The sequence below is a fragment of the Haplochromis burtoni genome, unplaced genomic scaffold (assembly GCF_018398535.1).
Source record: "Haplochromis burtoni strain Fernald_Lab_line unplaced genomic scaffold, NCSU_Asbu1 Contig_332, whole genome shotgun sequence".
Classification (NCBI taxonomy): Eukaryota; Metazoa; Chordata; class Actinopteri; order Cichliformes; family Cichlidae; genus Haplochromis; species Haplochromis burtoni.
The window spans coordinates 361,844-388,652 of NW_024582693.1; the positions used below are offsets into that span (position 1 = coordinate 361,844).

The 26,809-nt window shown below is 37.5% G+C and overlaps 1 protein-coding gene across 14 annotated transcripts in view; it reads right to left on the reverse strand.

Annotated features, from left to right (window-relative positions):
- Nucleotides 1-701: 701 nt before the first annotated feature.
- Nucleotides 702-26,809, reverse strand: part of abi3bpb (ABI family, member 3 (NESH) binding protein b) — a 46,098-nt gene continuing 19,990 nt past the window's right edge. The window contains exons 3-24 of one of the 14 annotated variants that reach the window (XM_005943320.2): nt 22,722-22,790; nt 22,507-22,639; nt 19,835-20,016; nt 19,569-19,624; nt 18,906-18,930; nt 18,457-18,537; nt 17,978-18,052; nt 15,209-15,412; nt 13,960-14,037; nt 13,309-13,500; nt 12,345-12,410; nt 10,247-10,333; nt 8,682-8,750; nt 8,447-8,572; nt 7,858-7,947; nt 7,489-7,698; nt 7,226-7,331; nt 6,034-6,113; nt 5,379-5,408; nt 5,134-5,292; nt 4,925-5,047; nt 702-4,252 (exon numbers count right to left, since the gene is read on the reverse strand). In XM_005943320.2, coding sequence (XP_005943382.1) covers nt 4,137-4,252; nt 4,925-5,047; nt 5,134-5,292; nt 5,379-5,408; nt 6,034-6,113; nt 7,226-7,331; nt 7,489-7,698; nt 7,858-7,947; nt 8,447-8,572; nt 8,682-8,750; nt 10,247-10,333; nt 12,345-12,410; nt 13,309-13,500; nt 13,960-14,037; nt 15,209-15,412; nt 17,978-18,052; nt 18,457-18,537; nt 18,906-18,930; nt 19,569-19,624; nt 19,835-20,016; nt 22,507-22,639; nt 22,722-22,790 — 2,357 coding nt within the window. In that variant the 3' untranslated portion in view covers nt 702-4,136. The remainder of the gene's footprint in view (nt 4,253-4,924; nt 5,048-5,133; nt 5,293-5,378; nt 5,409-6,033; nt 6,114-7,225; nt 7,332-7,488; nt 7,699-7,857; nt 7,948-8,446; nt 8,573-8,681; nt 8,751-10,246; nt 10,334-12,344; nt 12,411-13,308; nt 13,501-13,959; nt 14,038-15,208; nt 15,413-17,977; nt 18,053-18,456; nt 18,538-18,905; nt 18,931-19,568; nt 19,625-19,834; nt 20,017-22,506; nt 22,640-22,721; nt 22,791-26,809) is intronic. The other 13 variants (XM_005943322.2, XM_005943321.2, XM_005943323.2 and 10 more) reach the window with 13 other exon arrangements.

The window sequence follows — 26,809 nt, forward strand, 5'->3', positions numbered from 1 at the left end:
TTTGAGTATAGTGATCAAACTTAATCACCAGACTGAAATGCTACAGGTTGATAAGCTCATTTCAAGAAGTTGCTTAAGCAGAAAATTAATGTCTAAGATTCTTTAAACTTGTTTGATCATCTTCAAAAGGCAAAAATTTAATCTTGTCTGTGACTAAAGGTGGATTTCAGTGCTTGTGTGAACTGAAATTTTTTAGAACAGATTTTTATTTGTGTTAACATTAAGTGGCGTTTACTCCCTCCTTACAGTCACAGGCGTTTACTTTGATACTCACCAACTTCTAATTTTCAGCTGTAAAGAGGCTGGAGATGAGCAATTGAAGACAGCTGAAGAGAAACACTTCCTTTCCATCCTGTCTGACTCTCTGATTAATCCCTGTGAGCATTTCCCAATTTAAACATAATGGATGTGACTGTTGTTGATATTTTCATCTCTCATCTTCAACGAAACACATTTCCTGTGTCCTGAGTTAGGAAATATGGGTTAAATTTATTATTTTACTTCAACCGATTAGTGATCTTTACAGGATGTACCCTGCCTCTCACTCTATGACAGCTGAGATAGTCTCCAAATCTCGACAACTCTGAATTAGGTATTGATTAATTCAATTAATAGTAGTTAAGAAAATAGAAAAACATAAGGTTCTGTTCTAGGTAATAAACTGATAAAGCTTTATGCATGTGGAGGGTAAATAAAGACACTTTTTTTAAAAAGGACTCAAAACTTCTTTATTGTTAAAAATCAATATAGAAACAAATGTATGTAGAAAAACATTAACAGCAATACATTCTTATTTTTCCTTACAAAGCACTCCTGTGTTTTAAATGATCCCTGCTTTATAATAATGGACTTTATAAATGAAGGCGGTCAGGATTGCAGCTGGAAGGTAAAGGCACAGTACACTGCTTTATTGTCAGGAAACAGCATCTAAGCAGGACTGTGCAACACTATGTGGAAGAATCAGTAAACACCCCGCTAATGCTGTATTATATCACTGCTCTCTACTGTCTCTGCCTCCATCACTCCACCATATATTATTAGTGTGACAGTAGGTAAGTTTGAGGCTGGTGGAAGGACAGGAAGTTAACGGCAGCCTTAAGTATTATAAAGATAGATTAGCAATTTAGTTAATGGCCTGCAAATGGCCTGCATTTGTATAGCGCTTTTTAATAGCCCTAATCTGCGACTTTCATTACTGCACTTCTCAGATACCACAGTCATGTAATCTGTTTCCTGCCAGGGAGAAAATTTATATTACAACACACACTGCAACTAATTGAACGGGTACCTAGTCTGCTCATTTTCAGCACTCTGCTTCTTTTCTTGGCTCTACTAGAGTAGCTTTGCATGATTCACAGTTCAAATAAAAATCGATACTTATATTTGCCCTTCATAAAGCCCTCCTTTTAATGAACCCCTCAGTTCATTAAATGAGTTGTTAAGCATTTCTAACAACTCCATTCCCCCTTCTTTCTTCTGATTGGCCAACATTTGGAAGCCTGTTGACAGAGTTATACTGTCTGGTATTGGTTGTACTGACTACTCAGAGTAGTTTGAAAGCTGAGCTTTTGGCTTAGAATGATTACTTGAACCTCATTCTTTGAAACCTGGTGACTCGAATATTAACATTCAGCATCTTAATGTTATATTCATATGACAGGTAAGACAATGCAGACTAGGTGCCCTTAAAGAAATGCCCATTTGAAGACATGTAGAAGGGCAGATCATGGCACTCCATTACTTTTTCTAACTTAGTTGCCATCTCCGGATGTTGGTTAAATAAACAGCATGTTTAATGCAGATATTTCTGGATTTGCTAGCCATCAGAACATCATTAGAACATTTCAGCCACATTATAGTTATCTATTACTGTTTTCTTACTAATGTTGTTATTATGATCAGATTTTGTCTCAGACATTTTTGTTGTTCATTGGGTCATTAAATTTGTTTTGATGAAACTTTACATTCGTTAAAAATTGTTAAAAATGGTATCTTTCAATTTTAGTTATTAATGCCTTTCTTATGTGTTGCTAAAAATATCACAAACAATACAACAGGATTTATTTTCATGCATAATTTCCATAAGAAGATATATACAAACCCTTTAAAGACTGAAATGTCTGAGTTCTGAGCCAGATGGCTCATTGTTCCCGCAGCTATCTGATTGTGACAAATAGTGTAAGTAAATAAAACTGGTGTCTGAGGTTTCCTTTGAAGACTGCATACAGGCTGGTTGTCTAGCTACTCAAGGAAACAGATACTCATAGTATTCCTGATCTAGCTATCGCTGCCCCTACTTTAGGCTTTCGTCTCACAGACCTATAGACTGCTTGCTAGGGAAAATATTTTAAGAGTGTTTGCAAGCATGTTGGTATCTTCCATGCTAATCTATAGGTCCTGTAGGCTTTTGGAGCAGCACCTACTTTGTTACCAGGTTCAGCCAGTGACATCCAGCAACCAATCTCCAATATTTTTCCCTAGTAACTGGTGGTTGCCATGTGATGGGTTGCTAGGCCTGCATGACTGGGTCTGTTGTTGAGCTTGAAAAACCACTGGGGCAACTATGGCTCCAATGAGTTAATTTGGTAAAATACAGAAAGAGACTGTATTTAGGGAAATGTTTTATGTGATTAACCAGGCATCAGATGGCAATTAGTTTCCATCTATAAGACCAGTTAACAAGTTAATTTCCCATTTGAATATTTTAACCCTACCTAACTAGAAATAAAATCTTTAAATGTAATTTGGTTATTAAAATGTAAATAATTCTGCTTTTGACTTGCAATCAGGCAGCAATATTAGTTTCCCACCATGCTCTAGCACGAGGAAGGACAAAGAAGAGCATATTATAGTACCATTTGGTTTTCTTTTTCCTTTTTTTTTTTTGGTCATGGTGAGAGAAATGCATCTGCAAAAATGTACTGAAAAAAATACATTCTCTCCATATACATATAAATACATTTCTGCTGTGCAAAATGCAAGTGTAGAAGCCTCTCACCGAAGCTCAGCGTTCAGTCAACACATCCAACGTATTGACATGTAAAGCATGAATTTTAGGCATTTCACCTAAAAATGTAGTTTAAAGCACCAAAACTCAGGCCAGCTTGATATTTTCTTTAAAGGACAATGATAAAAAGCCGCAGCTCTTTCTCCATTAATAGATCAGTTAATGGATGATCAATTAATTGTTTGTCTATTTTCAAGTAAAACATTTGCTGCTTCTTAAATATAAGAATTACATGACAGTAAGCTAAATATATGTTTCAGAAATTGGATGGGCTATTTTTTACTTTTTTATTTTTGATGACTAATTTGGCTAATCAAAAATAACTGGCAGATGAATTAATTAATAATGAAAATTAATTACAGAACAGCAGATTCACAAAGCTGGATTAGTTACCTACAATGCTAACTTAGTTCCCGAAAAATATCACCGTACTGTATTTTTGGGGCACCTTTCAGAGCAGAAAGTACATTATTTGGTATTTATATTATCAAATACATTATTTACTTTTAATGTTTAAAATAGGTTTCTTATTGCTGATATCCAGTAAATTTATCACTCATGATGCTGTCTATATTCGCTACACTAACTAGTGAAGCATTGGTTAAAGACTGGTGATATGGGTTACTGCCAGTTGCCGATGGATGAATGTGAAGCAGGATGGTATCTTTTAAAACCTCTCACTTGAATTACTTTTTATGGCATTTCTAAAAAAAAAAAAAAAAAAAACTCCTGTGAATTCCCATCTGTGGCCCTCGTGAAGCAATGCAATCAAAGACTTTTTGATAAATAACATCTCACAAGTTATGAAAATAGTAATCCAGGGAGCCAGCTTCCCATTATTTCAACACAAAATAAAATATATCTAGCATGAGTCAGAGAAACGATACCTCTATGAATCTTCATGTTCTAACATCACTTTAGCCTTGCTGCTAGATAAATATTAAAAATGAGGCATGGTTGCTATATCATTTATGATGAATGCTCTCTCCTTACAAAGTCCCTGACAAGTATATCCTGTACATTTTTACAGCACTGAGTAACATGGTTGAGAGAATTCAGAGGCACGGCTTAGCCATCCAAGCTTTGGCAACAAATCCCATCATAGGCCTCTGTGAGGATGACTGTTCGTCTACCATTTGCCAGGAATGGGTGTTCCACACTCATACCATGAGACGTAGTTGACATGAGAATGTCCTCCTATTTCTCCAAAGTGGACAGGTTCTTGACGCAATGCTCTGAAGAAACCTGGACAAAAAAGAACAATACGTGATGAGGAACATATTTTAAATCTGATACATTCAATCTAACTTTTATCAAAGCACCCGATTAAGAGCAGCAGAATTTCCTATTTATTGTAATAAAAATGTACAGACATCTAATACTAAATAAATGATTGTGATTCTAAAGAAAATGGAAAAACTAAAAGATTCTAAAATGTCCTCTCTGGTTTCTGAACTCTTATTCTAGATAGGCATCAAAGACAATGACAATGAAGTGGGTGTCACACTGGATTTAAATGTAATGTTTTACATTTGTCTGTTATGTCTCACCCCAACCGGTCGCAGCAGATGGCCGCCCCTCCCTGAGCCTGGTTTTTCTGGAGGTTTTTTCCAGTTAAAGGGGAGTTTTTCTTTCCCAATGTTGCCAAAGTGCTATAATTGTTGTTGGGTTTTTCTCTGTATGTATTATTGTAGGGTCTAGCTTACAATAAAAAGGGCCTTGAGGTGACTGTTGTTGTGATTTGGTGCTGTATAAATAAAATTGAATTGAATTGAAATGAGATGTAAGTACAGGTATAACTAATTTCTATTTTTTTTTAAGACAAATCATGCAGTATACTGGATCTTAATGTCCAAAAAATGCATGCTCACTAAGGAGCTCAGGAAAAATTCAGGAAAACTGAAATAAAGCTTATACCTTGTCTGGATGGGAGCTGGTCAGCTCTGAGCTGTCTGCCCGTTCGCCCATCCAGGAATGAGTCAACGAACTGACAGTGATCCTCACCAAAGCCAGTCTGATCTCCAATATTGTAGAATTTACCTATAAGGGGAAATATAGAGAAACAGATCAGATCTGGGACCAGTTTCCCTGTTAAAGTGGGCAATAAATTCAGCATTTGTACTTACCGTTGAGTGTTTCACTCAGGTAGATCTTGTACCTAAGTGAGTTGCAAAGCTGTACACCAACAAACTTGCGGTACCAGGTCCTCTTCACATACTGTTTGCCATGGCAGTCAGAGTATGAGTCTGTCTTGAAGGGGAACTGAGTCCAGATAGCATCTTTTCCTGTACAGAAAAATAAATATAACTTTGTACCTTTAAACAAAGGCTTTTCTTATAACCATGTGGACATAAGGTGGATGTTAATTTACCTGAAACGTTCTCACTCACTCTGGGGTCCGCTGAGGAAAGAATAACAACAGGGTCTTAACAGCTTATATAAAGAAAGCATAACTGATACTGCACATTGATGCAGGATTGCCTTCTTATAACGTGAGCAGCAACTTTCATCATCATCTAGATCAGTGAAGCAGAACATTTAATTATTTCTCTGTGTTTGAAATATAGGATATCAATTCACTCGTGCAATGTTTGAAAAAATCAATATCCTGGATGCCAGCATTTAAAAAACAACTAAATCAATGACTTGTTAGTAATTCTATCAGTAAAGTCCAGTTATGGATGACTGCATAACTGATTAATTGTATTTTGCAGGCAATCAGGAGTGAAGTCTCAAGTCTCACATTATGATAAATTTCTAGCAGGAAATTACCTTTATGCAATAGCGATAATTAATTATACATCTGCAATGAGTTGCAATTCCTGCTAAGTGAATTTGAAATGGGCAGAAACAGTAGCTGCCGCTGAGGGTGAACATTAGTCTTAACTGATGAGCGGAAAGTTTGGAGCATTTCTACTTGTTGTTTAAAACATTTGAAGTCACGGAGAGGTCCTGGAGTTTCAGTTTGACTGCAACTGCTTTGGCTTGTGCATTCTCTAAAGACAGGCAGTTGAGCAGGAATGTACCTGACTCTGTGTTGAAGGTAACTGGTTCGCTGGGAGGACCTGAGCCCAGCTCATTCCTTGGCTTCACCTTGAACTCGTAACTAAAAAATGGGGGGAAATATAGCATTACAATAATACATATTCAGGAATAGAGTCATAACTTTTTCAAAGATGACACAGCAAACTCAGATGCCACAAAGTACAAGAAAATGTAGAACTTACTTAGGTATGAACTATATTGCAAAATCTTTTTAAGAACTATAATTTATCAAAGTAAAGTAGGAAATAAAATAAAGACATCAGCTCAGCCCAAAACAGTTAAAGTACCAATATTCTAATACTACATTTCTCTGGATAGACTACCTTTATTTTTTATTGATTATACACTTTTAAGGAATTATTAACAAATTACTTTGAAGCTACTTGTTAATAATGGTGATTTTACTGTAACAAAGGATTTTTCCTTAACCATTTCCTCTAGGTCACTAAAAAAAACAATACAACAACTATTGTTTTCTGTTCTTTTATACTGTATCAAAGTTACACAACTGACTGTTAAAACAGGTTTTATAAGCTTGGACAGTCACAAACATCATGCAATCCGTGCATGACAGTGAAAACCATGACCTCTGCTCACAGCTCTTTATTTTTATATGGTTTTACTGGAGTCCAGACTTGCAATTGGCCAGACTTAATTTCTAACCACCTTCCTTCACACCAAATAGCTTTCCCACATCGCGGCTCGTTAAAGCGTCAGCAAGCGTAACAGATGCTCTGCTTATTTTACTGGGCTCAACTGACTTGGGCTGTTTGAACAGCTGAATGAAATGGCTGCAACGCCAACCAGCAGATGTTCAGTCAGATCTGAGTTGCAGAAACACTTAACATCCAGAGATTAATATGTATAAACCTACTTTATTGTAATGAACTGGTTTGGTTTGGAGTGTTTTCACATTTTTCATGTCTTCTCTTTCTTCTGTGTAGCCGACAAATTGACTGGTTCTCTTGGCTACACAACAAATCAATCTCATAACATGAAATCATGGTAAATAAATCTGTAGATAACCCTTGATGCTAGGCTGTGAAAATTTGCACATGGTACACAAGGCTGGGCGATTTCCAATCTCAAATTCTACAATTTAGAAATTGACTTTGACTTCAACTTCATGAAAAGTAAAGTTGAAGAAAGAAAACTAATTTAGGTAGAACTTACCTGCTCTCAGGTTTGAGGTTCTCTACGGCAGTGTGAGTCTGGTTTGTAGTCAGGATGGAAACCTGTTCTCCATCTGGGCCTTTAGCAGTGGAGATGACTTCGTACTCTGAGAAGAGGATGACAGAATTAGGACATGACCAACAGAATCGTGATAGAACACAGCTAAAACCACCATAGGAGTGTTATAGGTTAGTCACCAAAGAGTTTCAATTTCATTCAGTTTTTTGTTCGGCTGCTGCAATAAAGATTCAGCTAATAAGTACCAGTGGTTTCATTGTCAGTCTTCTCCCAGTCCAAGATGATGAAAGATGGGCATCCCTCCACTGTCACCACAGTGAGGTTGGAGGGTGGAGTCTTTGGTGGTGATGTCACATTTGTCTCACTGGGTTCATCTTCGGGAAAGTAGTTGAGGGAAGAGGTAATAGAGCAAGGCTCATCTGGTTTCTTTCCAGTTTTGTAGATGACATGAGGTGCTGTAGAAAGAGAACATGAATGTAAAGCATAAATATCACTGGGGTTTGAGGTTCACTTTGTATATGTAATTGGAGCTGGAACAAAAAATGCTTGTTTTGATGTCTGTATCGCTATATGGTAAAACCCAATGTCCTGCTAAAGTGACCATTTCAGCTTACCTACGTAACGTTTTTTGCCCATGGCATCAATCTCAGAGGATGGCTGTGATTTAAAAAGATCTGACTCCCCCCATGACTCCTGTCGAGGTGCTGAAAGAAGAAACACAACACAAATTGTCTAATTTCAAGAATAAACCTTCCGGAACAAAATGACCTTCCTTCTATGTGCAACATTTTTTGTAAACAAAGCAAAATATTACAAGAAGGTATGTCTACTTCTTGTAAGCTGGTTTGTGATATTTTGTGCATATTGTGCATGTCCATGAAAATATTTTTTTCTTTGTTTTGTTTTTGTGGGTTTCTTTTGGGAGTGAGTATATAGTTAAAAAATATTATATTTTCCAAAAGCTTTATTCAAAGAAAGCAGTGACTGACATGAAAACTTTTAAAGTGCCCAGCAAGGCCCCATTTGGCAGCATATTGTAAATAGACTTCATGTTCAATCATTGGTCACATGCATTTGGTTAAACTAGCAAAACATTTCAAAATAAGCAGGAGAAAATTGTCTTAAATTGCAGTTTGCATGTGGTAAACTGGACGAAACTGGGCTGATGACTACTACTTGATTGCCAAGTGGAAATCTTTGTACCAGTAGTAGTTGGTGTTGCAGTTGTGGTCTGTTTCCGTTCTTGTTTGATCGGCTTGGCAGTCACTGCTGGTACTTTGGGTTTCAGGACAGGCAGTTTATCATTCTGTTTGAAGTTGTTAACTTTGTCTGATGGAAAATATGTAAACAAAAACAGTTCAACCTTCAGAAAACTATAAATGTCGCAGTTAAACAAGGGTGTAGACAAAGTTCATTGTTTTTCTTATTGAGTTCCTACCCGTTTCTCCAGGTTTTCCAACCAAATTTGGCTTCTTGTTGATCTGTATTGCTGGACGAGCAGGAGATCCTGAAAGAAACAAAAACATTATCTTGTTACAACCACCTTATCAGCCTTTATTTTACTGTCCTGATCTAAACCATCTCTGCACTTGTGACTTTTTGTATTAAAGGGTCTCTTTCATGTACAGTCATTTCAAATTTATTTTACTACTATTCATATAAAGTGCTGCAATAATTTTCTAAAGTATTACATGATGGGAATGTCTCTGTTTTAGATCAGATTCAGGCTTGTTCTGTAGTCTGTGGACAGTATTGCTTTACATAAGGCAAAAATAAAGCTTTAACAGCCAATTTGGATCTATTTTCTAGCCAGGTGCTGTCTAATCTCTTGAAATATATATTTTTTCAGCTAAGGTAGAACTCCCTACCCATTTCCAAATGCCAAATGAACCTTAAAACATGAACAATTCCTTGTAATCCCACAAGATCTTTTGTGTTTTTCTGACTAAAGTCCAGAACCTGCAGCCAATTACACCCCGCCCCTGCCCCCTTTCCTCTTATTTAAGCAGAAACCAAATTCTTCACAATCAAGGAATTGACTCGGTTCCAAAACTAAATAGAATAAATGCAAAGCCAGGAACATGAAAGATGATGGAGTCCTGAAACATGTTAGCTCGTAACATGAAACAACACAGATGCATTCCTTTCAATCAGTTGCATGTAAATATGTGTGATGGGCTGCCTGTATGAATGTTTGCTGTTGTTTGACATGAATTTTGGCTAAAATTGTTTAAGCTTCATAGAGATATTTTGCTTACTTGGATAAACCTTGTATTATTCTTGGACATAAATTAGGAGGCTTGTCAAGAAACCACAAGAGGTACGGTGTTCTCAAAGGATCATTATATTGGAAGGTCAGAGTGGAAACTGTGCTATAATTATAGCCTATGTTCAGAAATGCCTCGTGATTACAATACAGAACTAGAATAAATACATATTGGTATGATTTTTTTTCACACAAATAATTCTAAAATAAAAATCAAACAGAGGTTTCCACATTCTGATGAAAACTGTCCAATGCACGCCATGCTGTCCTGGTTCGCGTGAGGGTTTTCTAAACACGGCATCTCTGCAGCAAGATGTCTGAAGCTCATCGCACTCGCAATCAGGCAAGAAGCACAAGCTGAAGCATTTGGACCCTGGACAGAACTTTTTTAAAATAATACCAAAGGTCCAGTCGAGATGCCAGGTTCATCACAGGCTAATTAGAAACAGTCTCCTCCTTTAATTTCTGTGGTGAGAAAAAGCGCAAAGCTCTGCAAAGTGAGGTTCTGTAAAACTAAGCTAACGATCAGGGGAGCGCATACTTTCCAAAGCCTTTGGCCAAAACTTTCAAGCTGACGGCCAGTATTTTCCTTCATGGTCCTTCTAAAGATTTGTTTCTGGACATGTAACACCACCAAACCATGCAGTCTTAACGATGTAGAGCAACTGGAGCGGCAGTCAGCACACGGCATGGGCAAGTTTTGGGTGCAGACAAATGAAATTCATGCCGTTACCAACCATAAACCCACTCTTCTGTCGTGGGACCCGAACGACCAAACACTTCAGGGAGTTCAGACTTCTTTTCCTCCAGCAATGAGTTGTTCACTGCAGCAGGAAAGGCACTGCGATTAAAACTGGAGTTTGTATTCAATACTGAAATAAAGCCCTGAGATGCCTTGGCCATTTTTCGGTTTTGCATTTTTAAATTTCTGTCAAAAAGTCATAGATCAGTGGTTTCTGGGTGTTAACATACAAAAGACAAAACATCAAAACTAGAAAACTGATGACACCAAAACCAGCTCATGCATACTGGACAGGAAGACCATGCCCACCATGACACCATGCACAATGTAAATCATTAACTGTATAATTCACTATAAGCTTTTGTAAACTGTGATCTGACCAGGTTTCAATTGTCAGATGGGTTCTGACGGTGGCCTAACTCATAATACAACTGAATCTAAAGTGAAAGTTCTCATAACCCATATCACCCTCTTTTTTTAGCTGCTTATGAAAGACTTCAAATTCTATTGAATTTTCTGATGCTTGAAAGTCACTGCAGAGAGTTTAACCTCTGCTGAAGGTATTACTAGAATAACTTCTATACACTTAAAAACACTTTTGCTGGTACAAAAAAAATATATATATGCTTATTCTCCTAAAAAAAACAAATGAAAAAAAAAGTTTTCTAATATTTTTCTTTCATTGGTACGTTAGTTCCTATTCCAAATAAATATTGCAGCCAGTTTGCGCCAACAACTTGTTAAGCCTATTAAAGTAATTGTTGGAGCAAAATTACTATTTTCTTTCCTAGTTGGGTTGGAAACTACTCCAAATCATCAGAAAGTAAACCAAACACTACAAATAAAATAATGGTATTAAGTTTGAGAGAGAGCCCATATAGCAACTATTATAACTACTACTATATCAATGTACAGAGTAAAGCTCAACAAGTGTAGGCAGGTCTGAGCCAGCGATAACACCACTACACCAGCTCTCATTAACTAAGTTACATTTTAGAAGCATTACTTTAACTAAAAGAGTAACAACACTCCCAATAACATTGATGCCTTATATGTATATTTTTAGATATTTCTCTATAAACTTAAAAGGCCAGTTTCAGAAAAAGGATTCGAATCAATTTGTAGCTCTTGATAATAATCTTGACAGATTATTTTCTGTCAATTTTTATCATTTTCAGCAGATAACAGACTATTTTCTTTAGATTATAACTCTGGAAACACTATTTAAACTACACACAGCTTTTTTAAAAAAACAAAACAAAAAAACATCATGCTAATGTTCCCAAAAACTGCAAAAACTGTGCAGTAGCATAAAAAAGTTTGAATTCTGGGGAAATGGCCAAAGTTTAAAAAAATCAATAGTCAACCCTGCAGACAACAAATAGCTTAATTATTCAATACTTTTGTAAAACACAATCTTTAAACATACATCCACAAACAAACTTTTTCAGTGACCTTAGTGTATTATCTGACCATTTTCATCTGCAGATGGAGTTCATCCAAGAAAATATACATTATTTCAAACTGGTCAGAGTTTAATGTTTTTAAACTGGTTCTAAGGAATAATTAAAACTTTTTGTGAAATATTCTACATGGTTATTAGAGCAAAGCAGTGAAACAGTGAAGCAGTGAAATGGTTTTTAGCCCAGCACCCAAAGAGTTGAAGAGGTCTCAGGTCTCTGAATTTGCTACAGTTTCCCCAACCACAACCTTAAACCAGATGGTTAAACACTCCCCACCACCAACAACTTGTAGAACACACAGAGGGACACAATCAGCTGCTGAGCTTAAGTAACCAACTCACATAATCAACCATGTGCAGCGGCTTGATTAGTTATATCTCTCTGACTGAAGCTTTGCTCAAAACTGGCTTGAGGCAGCGAATGTGGGACAAAAAGACAACACAGATGGACAGACCAATGGTGGACAAACAGGTGGATGGATGGATGAATAGTGCATGGACATTAAAGTATTAATAAAAAATGGATGGACACAAAAAACACCAATAAGAGCTGCAGTGGAGGTGAAAATGCTGCAAAAGCGAGTGAAGGGTTAATGATGAAACACAGAAAGACAAACAAGGTCTTTTTTACCCAATCGAGGTCGGGACCATATGGCCGGTTTAGGTGGGGAAATGCCCCGGTGTGGTTGTCCATTTACTGTTGGGAGAAAACTAAGTGTTATGAAGGGAAGGAAACTGTCTCTGAAAACTGAACCTGATGAGAGGACAATCAACCAAGTCCTTTTCTAACCAAATAAATCTTTTTTTTTTTACTTGTCTTGACTATTTGGAACACCTACTTTTCCCATTTTTCCCCAACTTTTGTCCATTTCCTTAACTGTACAGAATTCCTTAATTCTTGTCATGGATCAGTTATGAACCAAAGATAAACCTTAATGTGCATTATTTATTCTGGAAGCAATATAAAATCCCACTAGTTGATCTATTAAACTTTTAGCCAAAGCTTTTAACGGACTTGTGTGGTTGTTCACCTGAAAGGTTCATTTAGCAGCTAACAGTTAACAAAAATGAAGTTTCACAGCATTTAATCAGAAAAAAGGCAAAAGTAAAATTGTGTTGAGGGGTGATGAGATGCGAAACAGTGTTGAGACACATAAGAAATTCTTTCTTAAAATTGAAAGAATAGTGGCATAGAAAACCATTGCAAAAGCCCCCAAAATGTCTCAGACAGTAACAATAGATGGGAAACTGGAAGATAATGAGTCCACAAGAGGCAAAACCAATCAGCGTTGATTAGAATATCTCAAGATTCTACAACCTAAATAGTAGGTATATTTGATATTTCAGTTCCTTTTGGTATCAATTTTTCATCGACTTGATATTAGAATCTTGAACAAGAGAGAAATATAATCAATAAGCCTGTAAGTATTTTTCCAATTTGCATTTGACTTGAAAAGAAAAGTCAAACTTAAACTTGAGTACTTGAAATTAGATATATTTCATGGCTTAGCCTATCAAAACATTTTCCCCTTGGACAGTAAAAGACAGCAAAGCAGCAAAGTGAACATAAAAGAAACAGGTACAAGGAGGATTACCCCCAAGTTTCCCTGAAGTTGGGGATGAGTTACTCGATCTAGAGGAGGGGGAGTGGGGCTGTCTGAAGCCATTAGAGAAGGGAAAGAGAGGGTTTCTCGATGCAGGCCTCATGGATCCGGTAACTGTGGTAGCTGCTGGGTTGTAGGGCTGCAAGGGCAGCGATGGAGTGAGATTTCTTTTGTTTCCTTGACCTAAAAGATCAAAAACAGTTGCACGGCCTGTGTTACAGTCTGATCTGACCTTTATCTGTGTTGGCAGACAAGCGAGCTTGCAGCAGCCCTGTGCAGCATCGTTAGTGATGGACCATTAAATCTGATGTCATTGAATTTATGGAATAAATAAACAAATGAGCATGATGGGACCAAGATGATTCTTTAAGCGCTCACAATCTTGAAAAACCAGTCATCAAAGATGCTGATGAATAACTGGAAGATTGTGTGCTGCATGCAAACACCAGATGAAATGTGCGTGAAGGTGATACTCCTGGATTGAGCAGCCATTCCTGTGGAAAAAAACCTTTAGCACTAATTTCACTGGAAGCTGCCTGGAAGCTCAAGGGAAAGAGATGATTGCAAATTAACAGCAGACAGACATAGCAAGGTTGCTTTTGATTGCAAGATGAAGGAAGCTGTTTGTGAGGTTGTTATTACCCCATGTGTTAGTTTTGGCCCGCTCATTGGCCAGTGCTGATCTCAGCAGTGATGAGCCGTCCTGTGATTTGCCAACAGCTGTATGAAAAAAAGAAGGTTGAACACTAAAAAAAATGAAGGCCTTTTTCAGTTTGAGAGATGGTCTGCATCCTGTCAAATTAAAACCTGAAAATGTAAATATTCTTCTTAAAGTTTGCCAAGCAGAACTGACTGTTGAGAAGGTAAGACACGAAAGGCAAGACTTTTTAAAGCCTCGGTTACATTTGGATTCAAAGTGCATTTAAGAAGTAGGATTTGACTATGAAGACTTATCACGAGCTCTTTCCTCAAAATCTTACAAAGGTGGTGTAGAACCTACAAAAATGTATGTGACCAGTGTAGGATGTGCTGTCTTTAGCCAATAGTCCACCAACTCCTGGTACCAGGCTGCACATATATGCCAGATCTTTTCACATAGTGCAAAGTACATCTGGCACTTGCCTTGGTAACAGGGTGATATAGTAACAGTCGCCAGGGCCCTTTGACCTCAAATGAGCAGTTTATGGAGGCAGAAATTAAATCTAAATAAAAGTAAGTATTCAGTCAGTTATGTCTCAGCTGTCTAAAAAAAATACATTTAAAACCAACCAATTTTGTAGAACTGCTATGATTATTTTCAACACCTTAGGTAACGTGTGATAAAAAGATTTTAAGATCTATACATTTTTTAAAAAAGTACTTGGTTGACAGCAGCTGAGTGTGCTACATTTCTTTGTAAAGTTCAACTGTTGGATGAAACTCTTATTTTTGTGGGCCCACACAGTTTAAAAAGAAAAGAAAATACACTGATTCATTTGGTGAAAAAATTTTTTAACACAGAACATTGTTAACTATGTTCATACTCATTTTTGAAGAACAACATTGCATTACTTACACCCCCAAAAAGCTTAGATATTGAGAGATACAACATCTCACAGAAGCAGAAAGAGGATTTTTTAGAAGAAGCCAACTTTTGAAAAGAACATTTGGCATTTTTGGGACAGAATATGGCAAATGCAGTGAATCTATTTGCAGATGATGCTTTTATATTCATGGACACCATACACTGAGTCTAGAACATTTTTAAGTATTAAGCGACATGGATAGACAAGACAGATATTTTTCAACCAAAGCTGACTATGATAAAACTGTATGTTTTCTAAAACGTAATGATTATGTCACAGACAAAAAAAAGAAAGAAAGACAAAAAAAGATTGTAAGGAGGAATTACCAGTGGGGTTACGAGGCTTCTCAGGTGCACTAGTGGGTGCCTTAGTGGTTTGCACATGACTGGAGTCACCTCTGGAGGCTAACTTAGTAAGAAGGACGGCTGTGATGTTGGCATGGGGGGCTTTGGTGGACAGAAGTTTGGGGAGGGCAGGAGTGGGAATATCCGCTGGTTGGGTGTTGTTGTTTCTAATTGTGTTTCCTTTTTCTGGGATGAAAGAGAAGAGAGGTACTGAGGTCATAGGAAACTGGTCAGTGTTTGTTTTTGCGCGATGTGTACACTATGATATAAAATAAAATAGACATGCATTTTGACTAATTTCATCCAGCAACTCTGGAGAAATTCAAGTCATCAGATACATGTCTTTCAAAACTGGAAAGTTGTTTAGCTTTTCTGTCAGGATAGGACATGGTATAGATACTTCATTTGATACTAAATAAAACATGTTCATAATGAAGGGTCCTCACTGGCTTATTGGTTGGTGATATGCAGTAGTGTGAAAAAGTGTTTGCCCTCTTCCTGATTTCTGTTCTTTTTTATGTTTGTCACAATTAAATGTATGAGATCATCAAAAACTGTCAATATTAGGCAAAACACAGAATGCAGTTTTTAAACACAGGTTTAAGAAGTCACTTAAATAGCACCCGCCTGACAGAGTGGAATAGACCAAAACATCCTCAATGTCATACATTATGATGCAATCCAAGGAAATCCAGGAACAAATGAGAAACAAATTAATTGAGATCTCTCAGTTTGGAAAACATTATAAAGCCATTTCTAAAGCTGTGGGACTCCAGCAAACCACAGTGAGAGCTATTATCCACAAATGCAAAAACATTAAACAGCTGTGAACCTTCGCAGGAGTTGCCGGCCAAACAAAATTACCCCAAAAGCACACCGACGACTCATTCAAGAGGTCACAAAAGACACCATAACAACATCTAAACAACTGCAGGCCTCACTTGCCTCAGTTAAGGTTAGTGTTCATGACTCCACCATGAGAAAGAGACTGGGCAAAATGGCCTGCATGACAGAGTTCCAAGACCACTGCTGAGCTAAAGAGCATGAAGGATTGTCTAAGTGTTGCTAGAAAACATCTTTCTGATCCCCAAGACTGTTGGGAAAATACTCTGTGGAGTGACAAAATAAAAGCTGAGCTTTTTGGAAGGTGTGTATGCCATTAAATATGATGTAAAGTAACACAGTATTTCAGAAAAGGAACTTTATACCATCATTAAAAATGGTGGTGGTAGTGTGATGGTCTAGGGATGTTTTGCTGCTTCAGGAACTGGAAGACTTGCTATGGTAAAAGGAACCATGAATGCTGCTCTCTACTAAAATATCCTGAAGGAGAATGCTATAACATACTTGGTTTCTGCAACAGGACAACCATTCAAAACACACCAGCAAGTCCACCTCTTAATAAAAACAAAATGGAGATTTTGGAGTGGCCTAGTCAAAGTCCTGACCTCAATCTGACTGAGATGCTGTGGCATGACCTTACAGAGGCAGGTATTGCTCAAAAACCCTCCAATGTGGCTGAATTACAAGAATTCTGCAAAGAGGGGTAGGCCAAAATTCCTCCACAGTGCTGTAAAAGACTGATTGCCAGTTATCGCAAATGCTTGACTCCACTTGCTGCTGCTTGTTCCAGTTATTAGGCTTAGCAGGAAATCACTTTTGCACATGCAGGTTTTTTTTGTTGTTGTCCCCCACCCCCTTAATAATAAACACCTTCATTCAGAAACTGTTTTTTGTGTTTACTTGTGCTATCTGTGTCTAATATTGAGTTCTTTTGGGATGATCTGAAACATTGACGTGTGACAAACATGCAAAAAAAACAGAAGATCAGGAAAGGGGCAAATACTTTTTCACACCATTGTATTTAGCCAGCATTTTCCTGTTGTAGATCAAGATCTAATATTTCTGTTAAAACCAATTAGAAATCTCTGGTTTCATACCAGATACCCAGCCCTAGATTCCACAAGATTTGTTTATTTTCAAACAGATGCCTAAAGAATTTGATTTTGTTCCCTATAATTTCGTACCTCAGAGAAATACAGAAAAGTTTGAAGACATTGTACTTTGGGAGGATTTTGCAGAACGACTTGTGTTGGCTTTCCTGGATGGGAAATTCCAACCACGTCTGCGTCTGAACTGGCTGACATGCACTCCTGACATGCAGACTGACTGAAGAGAGCGGTGACTTGCAACAAGTAGGATGGGGACAGCTGGACAGACAGACAAGAAGGATGACAGAGGAATGGAGGAGTTCTGACTAAAACTGGTTTACTTTAAATAGCTGATGGTTTGAATATAATCTACATATTTAATGATAATGCTGTACTGTTGAGCCCTTGTACCTCTCAGAGGTAAAAAAAATTATCAGGTATTAATTGAAAAGTCTAAGAAAGAGAAATATCATTGATCAAAGAAAGCAGCTGAAAGGAGAAAAGAAAATTGATGATGAATGCTGAAGCATGATGACTGTCATATACATTTCAGCAGTGTGGTTTGAAAAAATGAGCTGCAGCTACTTTTGGAATGGGCAGGCCAAGGGGAACTTACTGATCTCCAGGGACATCATTTCCTCGCCTTGTTTTGACTTTCTAACTGGGCTTAAGACATGCTAACATGCAGCCAATCTCAATAGCTGCACATCCCACCTCCACCCCTCCCCGGTGCACCACAGGCTCAGGCGAAGCAGGTAAAGATGGACTGCAAATGAGTGAAGCTGATGATTAAAGAATAAAAGAGCATCTGTTTCGTTACCCGGGGACACGTGAGGAAATTTGGGCTCAGAAGAGCCAGGCACAGGGATAGTTTCCTGCTGGCTCTCGGGAGGTGCTGTTGGAAATAACACGGTGGGTTTATAAGAGGAAAAATGTCAAAATTAAAGAGGATAGGGTTGGAGAGACAATCAATTCTTTGTGAAACCTAGTTTGGGAAAAGCAGCCATTGGGTTAGACTGATGAGGCTTTTTATAAACAAATCTTCAACATCCTTTAGTGCTGTGAATTTCTTACTTTTCTAACATTTAAAGAATGTTGGTATTACTATTATTTGCTTTCTCACTTTCTCACATCTGCAATGTGAGGATTGAAACTGCATTTTGGTGCCTGTTTTCCATCAGTGGAACCCTTTAAGGAAGCTTTTGTGCTGTGCTGTGTGAGAAACTTCTCTGTTGCCCAGAGAGGAAGAAAAGTAAAAGTATGCAGACAGGGAGAAAAGAAAGAAAGAGCGGTAATCACCAAAGGACGTGCGTGGAGCTCCAGGGAACCCTGGGTTTTTGAACAAAGTAGGTGTTCGAGGGCCCGTTCCATTGTGGAGGGCTGCAAACAAGTCAACAAAGATGTTAAAAGAAAAACAATGAAATGGTTCAGCATGAGCAGTTCAGCAGACAGATGTCTAAGTGCACAATACAAGTCTGATGTTTTCAGAAAGATGAGCAGCTATTATATTTGGTGCATAAAGCTTTTGGCTTGAACTTCAGGATAATTGGAAGTTGTTGTTTTTTTCCTACTGCAAAGTGTGAGTGTTTCGAACCAGCCTGAACCTGTTTTGTTGTGGTGGCCTATGAGAACACATTACTGACTGTACATACCTAAACTCAAGTCAAACAGATTTCACAAATCATGCCAGGAAGAGATAATGACTGAACAGACTATATATTAATTAAAGACAAAATCATAAATCTTACCATAACGAGGAGCAAAGAGGGGCGTCTGTTTGTAAAAGAAAAAAAAAGAAAGAACAAAGAATGTCAACTTTAGACATGTTTAAATCAAATATACATAAACACAAGGACTCCTAAGCTCGTGATGCACTGCTTTGAAAAATTAGACCTCAACCTTTAAATTCTGTGGAAACCCAGAGGTAATTTTCCTTTAATGAAGACTTATTATCTTCACCTTTAATTTTATTTACAATATTTTTGTATATCTTCCTATTTTCTTTCTTCAAGTTTTATTAATTTAAGAAAACCTTTTTTGCATATTCATTGCCATAATACTTTACATTAAATATGAAGTAAGCTTACTGACCAAAAACAAATACACAAATTAAAAATATGGCACATTTTTTGATGTTTTAGAATTTAACCATAATAAATAGCCATAATTATACAAAAGCAAACAGTAAAAAATGTTATTAATGTCACATAAAGTAAGCGCAGCATAGTTTGTTCATATTATTATTTACTTCATTAAATATTTTTCAAGTACATTTTGAGGTATTTAAGTAAATAAAAAGTTTGAAGCAGTCTATTCTACATGTATCCATGATTTAAAAATTTAAAAGGTCATCACATTTACATCGCAGATGTAGTAGCATTTACTTTGTTACAGTACAGCAGGTTACTTACCCCCAGCTTGACTGGAGGACTGTTACGTGGCTTGTATGATTTCTGTCTATTTTTATCTGTGAAAAAAGTGCAGAGAAAAAGCAGTAAAATTAATCATTATTATTATTAAAGATCGATTAGCCATTGCTTTGCAAAAAAATAATAATAAAAACTTTTCTTGGAAGAGATTGTAAACTTTTTCTTAACATCAAAATCAAGGCTTGATGTTTTCTTTAGCTTTAGCCTTTATGATTCCAGTGGTGACAAGTACGTAAGTAACTCCTTACTGCCCATGCTGGTGTTGTGGATGACCGGTTTGCTCCATGTGCCACTGCGGTCATCCTTGTTGGAGCGGATGCCAAACTCATAAGGCGTGTTGGGTTTCAGGTTATCAATGACTGTGTCACTTGTTGGGCATGTCTGGTAGATCCAATTCCTGTTTCTCTCTCTGTAGCGGATAGTGTAGAATCTGATGGAGAAAAAGGAAAAATGCCTTTACCAACAGCAAGGTGGTTAGATAGTCTGAAAACTGCCCTTGGAGCTCCTCAGGGTTCTATTTTTGGTCCATTGTATTTTAACTGGGCAGCACGGTGGCACGGTGGTTAGCACTGTTGCCTCACAGCAAGAAGGTCCTGAGTTCAATTCCACCATCAGGCCGGGGTCTTTCTGTGTGGAGTTTGCATGTTCTCCCCGTGTTTGCGTGGGTTCTCTCCGGGTACTCCGGCTTCCTCCCACCGTCCAAAGACATGCAGCTTGTGGGGATAGGTTAATTGGATAATCCAAATTGCCACTAGGTGTGAATGTGCGAGTGAATGTGAGTGTGAATGGTTGTCTGTCCCTATGTGTTAGCCCTGCGACAGACTGGCGACCTGTCCAGAGTGTATCCCGCCTTTCGCCCTATGATAGCTGGGATAGGCTCCAGCGCCCCCTGCGACCCTGAAAAGGATAAGCGAATGGATGGATGTATTTTAACTTCATATGCTTATATGTAATGGGTTTTTTGGTTGTTTTTTTTTTAATTCTCAATAGCTTGGTTGTGTTTCAGCAATAAATCGATTTGGCCATGCTTACATTCATTAACTTTTATAAAACACAAAGGTTATCTTTGTAATTTACCCAGAGGAAACAGGTAAAGCAGCTGATCTAAACATGTTAGCAACCAGCTGCCTAATACTAATTCCAAAAAATACAAAGAAATGGGTTAATTAGACTGACAGTATCACACATTTCTGGAGGAGTGACTCAAGCTCCTCATATTTTAGGTTTATATTGTGATAAACACAAATAGCAAGCCAAGTATTTGAAAAAATTAATGCCATAATACCATTATGGTAAAGATTTTTATCAAGGATAGGAATAAAAATTACCTACAGATACAGCTGTGTAAAAAATGTACATGTTTGTCTACAAATTACAACTGGTGTGTATTTGTATCCATTGAAAGTGTGCTGTACATAAATAAATCTTTGGCTAACCAGCACTTACCACAGTTTAGGGAATCACAAAAAGAGTTTTTTATTTATTTTACCTTTTTTTTAAATTAGCTATTAAAATAACAAAATGCTTACAGTTACAGACTGAGGACAGACTGCCAGATGGTGTCCCAAATAATGGAACAAACTCCCCTGTAAGTCTTTGCTTTGGCTGCTCTTTGTTAAAGAGGCAGGTATTAACAGGAACTTGTGTGACACTGATATAAAGTTCCTATGTAATCCAAAACTATGGCCACTATCTTACTTAAGCAGATTGAAATTGTACTAATATCTGACCAACTGTTTTTATACATTGCTGTTAAGTGAAATAATGCTTTGAACTTTCAAAACTAAAATCAGAGAGATGCTTAAAGAGCCCATTTAGAGCTGCAGAACAAAAAGAATGTGCTTTCAAAGTGCAGCTTTTACATTTAATAGACTTTGACCCACTTTAAATACACTAGCATTGTGTCTAGTTGATATTAAAGGGATTTGAAACTATATAAGGAGCCATAATGTCTGAGATTCATAGGTAGAAAAACTGGGTTATGCAGAAGTAAACAAAACTAAATCACTGATGACTGTGGTTGCAGGTCTGCTTCGTAGACTGTGCAAGATGTGTTCGGCTGCATCTTGTCAAAGTTTCCCTGATCACAAGGCTGAAGGTTTCAGAAAGCATCGAAGTGTCCCAGTGGTACGACATATGGATGACATACACAATCCAGTACCAGCGTCTTCATGCCATGCGGTTTCTCTCTGGCTGCCTGTATCCACCGTGACCTCAGTGTGGAAACAACTTCGTCCATTAGGTGTTGTTAATTCTGGCGACCACAAAGCCAATCTCCACTTTCACTCCTTCAAGTTCTGTTTTTCAGAGCAGGGATCCAAAAATCTGAGGCAGCAGCCAAACCCTCCACAGATGGAGCTGACATTAGGTTTTAATAAGACGCCAAGAGTGGCAGAGGACGCCTAGGTCAGGCTTTCCAATGGCTCCTCCAACTTGTTTGACAGGGAAGGAAAAATATGTATTATTAGAGGCAGCAGAGATCAAGGGGTGATGGAAAAGAGCATTGGTGAGTCTCAGTTCGTGTAATATCACTCAACACACTGGGACAGTTCAAGCTCAACAGCAGTGGAGATTTCAGGGTTGTAATTCATCACCTTGATTGGTTGAAGGTGATTTGTCTCTGAGTAACGTCGAGCTTTGGAACAGGGCTTTCTGGTTGTCCATAAAACATAAAATACATGAGAGGAGGTAAAAAGCTTTCATGTTCACTAAACCAAAACTGGTTTTATGATGAATCTGTGACATATGTGAAGTTACTCATCATAAAGGTAAACCCCAAAAATTAATTTGCAATATTTTACCAGACTATGAACTGTTCCCTAAAATATCCCTGAAAGCTCAAAGCTTTAGAGACAGAGCTCAGTGTACAGCTTAGACAAAACATGCAATCAGCATTGGGACAACAAGTGAAGTTAATCACCCGTCTTCCAGACATTCGTTCATGATGTTCCCTTCATAGGGTGTCTTCAGATAGTTTCCCCAGGACAGTAGCACAGCGGTTGGGCTAATAGAACCAATCACCAGGTGAAGCGGCTTCTCCAGGTTCACTTTACCTGTTGGGACAAGTGAGTACAGAGTGAGACTATGTGTTGGCCTGTTTATCAGTTTGAAGCCCACATGTAGCTGCCAGCATACCTGTGCAGTGTTTCTTCACATCGTTAGCTGGGATTGGTTGGACGGCCACCAGGTACTTTGGTTCTGCATCTGAAAAAACATGTCAAATGAGGTCAGGCTTTGTGATGTACACCCAACAGAATGATGCAGACAAAGAAGAACAAAAGCCAACAACAACAAAGTTGGATAAAACCACAACACACAGTTGCAGACAGTACCATTTTTTTTTCAAATAGTGGTACAGTTACAACCTGTACTGCTGCAACTACCATGGCAAGTATGTTGCAACCTTCCCTACAGAAACATGAACATCTCATGTGGGAGTTCATAGAGGCTGAAACATGTGAGGAATTCTGCACTCTGTTATGGTGATTATGTCATGGCGGGTATTGTTGCCCCCTCCCTCCCCCACCTTCCTCCCACACATGGACAGAAAGTAGACACACAGATGTGAATGATTATAGATAAGGAGAGAGTTTCTTTGCTGAAATACAAGGATGGCAGTTTAAACATCCACATGTGAAAACACTCACATCTTCTTTAATAATAATCTGATTTCCATCCAAGTCAAATGTTTTCTGCTTTTGTTCTTTGCGTCTTTAACTCCAGAGTTCAGCCTCAACCTTTTTGTGTTTATCTGTCATTTTTTCTGTTCTCACCCACATGCACGGTTTCCTTTTCCAGCACAAACTCATCTCTTAGTCTGACTTTCTTTAGTCAATTTAACAGTGCAAAGTGTGGCTTACATACAGGAACATTGGCCTAGATCCCCGTAAAAATAAAGAAACTTTTGTAAATGTCTGGGAATCACTGAGAACTCACTGATATTATATTCAGCACACATAACTACAGCACTATATGTATCATAAAACACTACAAAATATAAAATCACAAAAGCTACAAAGAGTTTTATAGAGGTGTAAAAAAAAAAAGTAAAGTATTACAAAAGTTATGATAAAACAGTTATGATGTAAAAATAGCTACAAAACTGCAAAACAACTAGGTGAACGCACCAGAAAGTCTTATAAAATAACAACAAAGTTTTGTAAAACAGCTATGAAGTGGTTTTAAAGAATAAAAATTACAGGTCAAAATCATTTGTAAGCCTACACTGAAAATCATTGTTCCTTTCTTAGTGACCTTTGAACTCCTCCTGATGACTGAGCTCTCTGAGTTTCACTCAGTCATCAGTGTGAAAGTAAAAGTTCCACCCTCACTTATTAAACCTCTCTGGAGACCTTTTTAAATGATGAATGACTGTTAAAGCAGCTGCTGTTTCTTCCTGCCTTTAGCCTGGACACCATTCAGCTTTTTTGTTTATGACCAGTTATGGGGGAGGAACGCCTCACTGTCAAACTGAACACATTTACTCTGCAAATATCGCCTGATTTTTGTGATCAATAACTCAGCTCCTCATATTTGATTAATATTTCAGCCATCTGTGCGATCAATATGGTAATTTCTTCCTGTATCACGATGTTCTGCAGCATCTAACAAAGCCGCTGTCAGCTGATGAAATGCTTTTTTATCACAATCTCCTGCTACACATGACTTCATTTAAAATTACAGCGTTTTCTGACAGTTCTCTGGACTGAGTGATGTTTAACTTTCCATTAGTCACAGTACAGAAACGAGCACTGCGTATAATTCACAAGGCTGGTTATCTAGATCATACTCACAAATTCTTTCTTCAGGCAAAGTTACTTAAATTCCAGGATCTGGTTAATTACAATACATCCATAATTTTGTATAAAGCTTTTACTAAACTTTTACCGGCAAATTTACAAACTAGACATCCGAATCTGGCATAATATTTTGCTCGTGTTATAAATTGTTACAACATTAGTAGTTTGCTGAGAAACATCAGCTTTACTCCAGTCTCTCTGTGTATCGCATTAAAGATATTTAAGTCAGATATGGAAGTGAAGTTCCAACTTTTGATTAAGTTTGGGTCTGTTTTTTTAGTCTTTTGGATGCTTTATGTTTTCTGACTCTCTTTGAGCAACTGTGACCACATAATTTCCTCTGGGACTAATAAGCTAATCTGATTCTGATGATTCTGATTAAAAATTGCCAGAATTTGCATGGTCTAGCTTTGATTTTCTTGGTATATTTCTGATGACATAAAATATATTTTGCCATTGATGATTAATTAATATGACTTAAAATTTGGCTTAGGTTCGGTGAACAAAAAAGCTTTCATAATTGAACTTCATTTCTTTATTATGCTCCCATATGGAAAAGAAATAGAAAAAACTTATAAAAGACTTGCATCAGATGTGGCCTACTTCATATAGTGAATCATATAAGGCTTATATGATTTACTCATGAAAGTGGCCACTTTCATATATTGTTTTAGTAAGTATCCAAAACATACAAGTTTCATTTATATAATTTTTCATAGGGATCTTATATCTGTTTTCACTCTTGTATGCTTTTCATACAAGTTTCACACAAGACAGATACAAACTTTATAAGATTTATATATATCTTTTCCATATGGGTTTGTACCTTGTTCAAACTGTGCAATATCTGGCTAAGGTTTGGTGGAGAGCTCACCACACATCCAAACATCTTCAGATTATTTGATTTGAATAATTCAGATCTGAGTGTTTCTTCCTTTCTTGGCATTATGAGACATGCTGAGTTCATGTGCTGCTGGGAAAATCAGGTATCCCATTCTTCCATGTCATGTTTACTTTCCTCACTGTGGGAAAATTAAATCCAGAAGACAGATGATAAACACATATAAACAGTTAGATACAGGAGGATCTTGGAGCTCCTCTGGGAGAATTTTAATTTAATCTCCTTCTTAATTTTCACCACTCATCTCTCATCACTGCCACTTCTGCCTCAAGGTCATGTCATGTCAGTTTGACGATCTGGGCGGGACTGTGGTATCAGAACTGCTCTTAAACATTTCCTGCGGTGTTTACCTTCCTGTTTAAAAACCCTCAATGGAGGATCATCCATCAGCAGTTCCATGAGGACTGCAACCGCAGTGTTGACTCTTTAAATCCGATGCTGCCCGTGGTTTCGGGGTTTTGGTTTTTTTTAGCCACATGAGACACAAACATGGCTTCATGACGACTCAGGGATACTTCACCATTTCCTCTGCAGGCAAACTGTTGCTGTTTCAATTTAAACTTTACTGCACGAGAGTGGAGAAACAGTAGCACTGTATGGTGTTAAAAACATCTGAATTTTGGCTCAAGTTTGGAGGATGGTTTGGTAAATACAGACAAATCCTTAATCTGTTTAGGGCATGTGATTGATGGGGTCATTTGGGGGGTGGGACATGTTTACACCTGTAGAGATGAATACAGTCTCCTCTCAAACCAACAAAGACACTGGTTTGTTTTTGGAAAAAAAATCAGCTTGAGGACATTTTCTTTCATTCATTTTCATTTCATTTATTTGTTCATTTCCAGGCACAACAAATACCTATATTGAACATAAAATGCACAAAACAAAAAACAAAAATTGCCTGAAAAAGGAGTGGGACGAAGAAAACTTATTAAATCCCACCCCTATACTCACTCATCAACAAAAAAACAAAACAAAACAATAAACTTCCCGCAGCTACGCCCATTATTGCATACAGTCCCATCAACAGCCCCGGGCGCATACAAGCATCTAAACTGCAGCTCGCAAGCAACAATTAGAGCCTTCATAACTGAATACAGAATATATAAATTATAAATTACATTACCACAGGTAACAGGCAGTAATAACTACAAGTAACAAACACACACATACACACATACATATACATACATATATATCTACACACACATGTACATATATGTACATACATACGCACAGTCTTTTTTTTTTTTTTTTTTTTAATCCATACCAGCAATGGTAAGAGAACAGACATTACAGAGCACACTAAAAAACCATCATTGAGTATACTGTGACCAGACCAACTGTTTGTAGAGAAATTTAAATCTATGAATATTTTTGCATTGTTTCAGTTGTAAACTCAGACTGTTCCAGATTTTCACACCACATACAGACACACAAAAACCTTTACGGGTTGTTCGAGTTCTGGGTAATTTGAATTCTCCAAATCCTCTAACATTATAAACCTTTTCTCGAATTTCAAA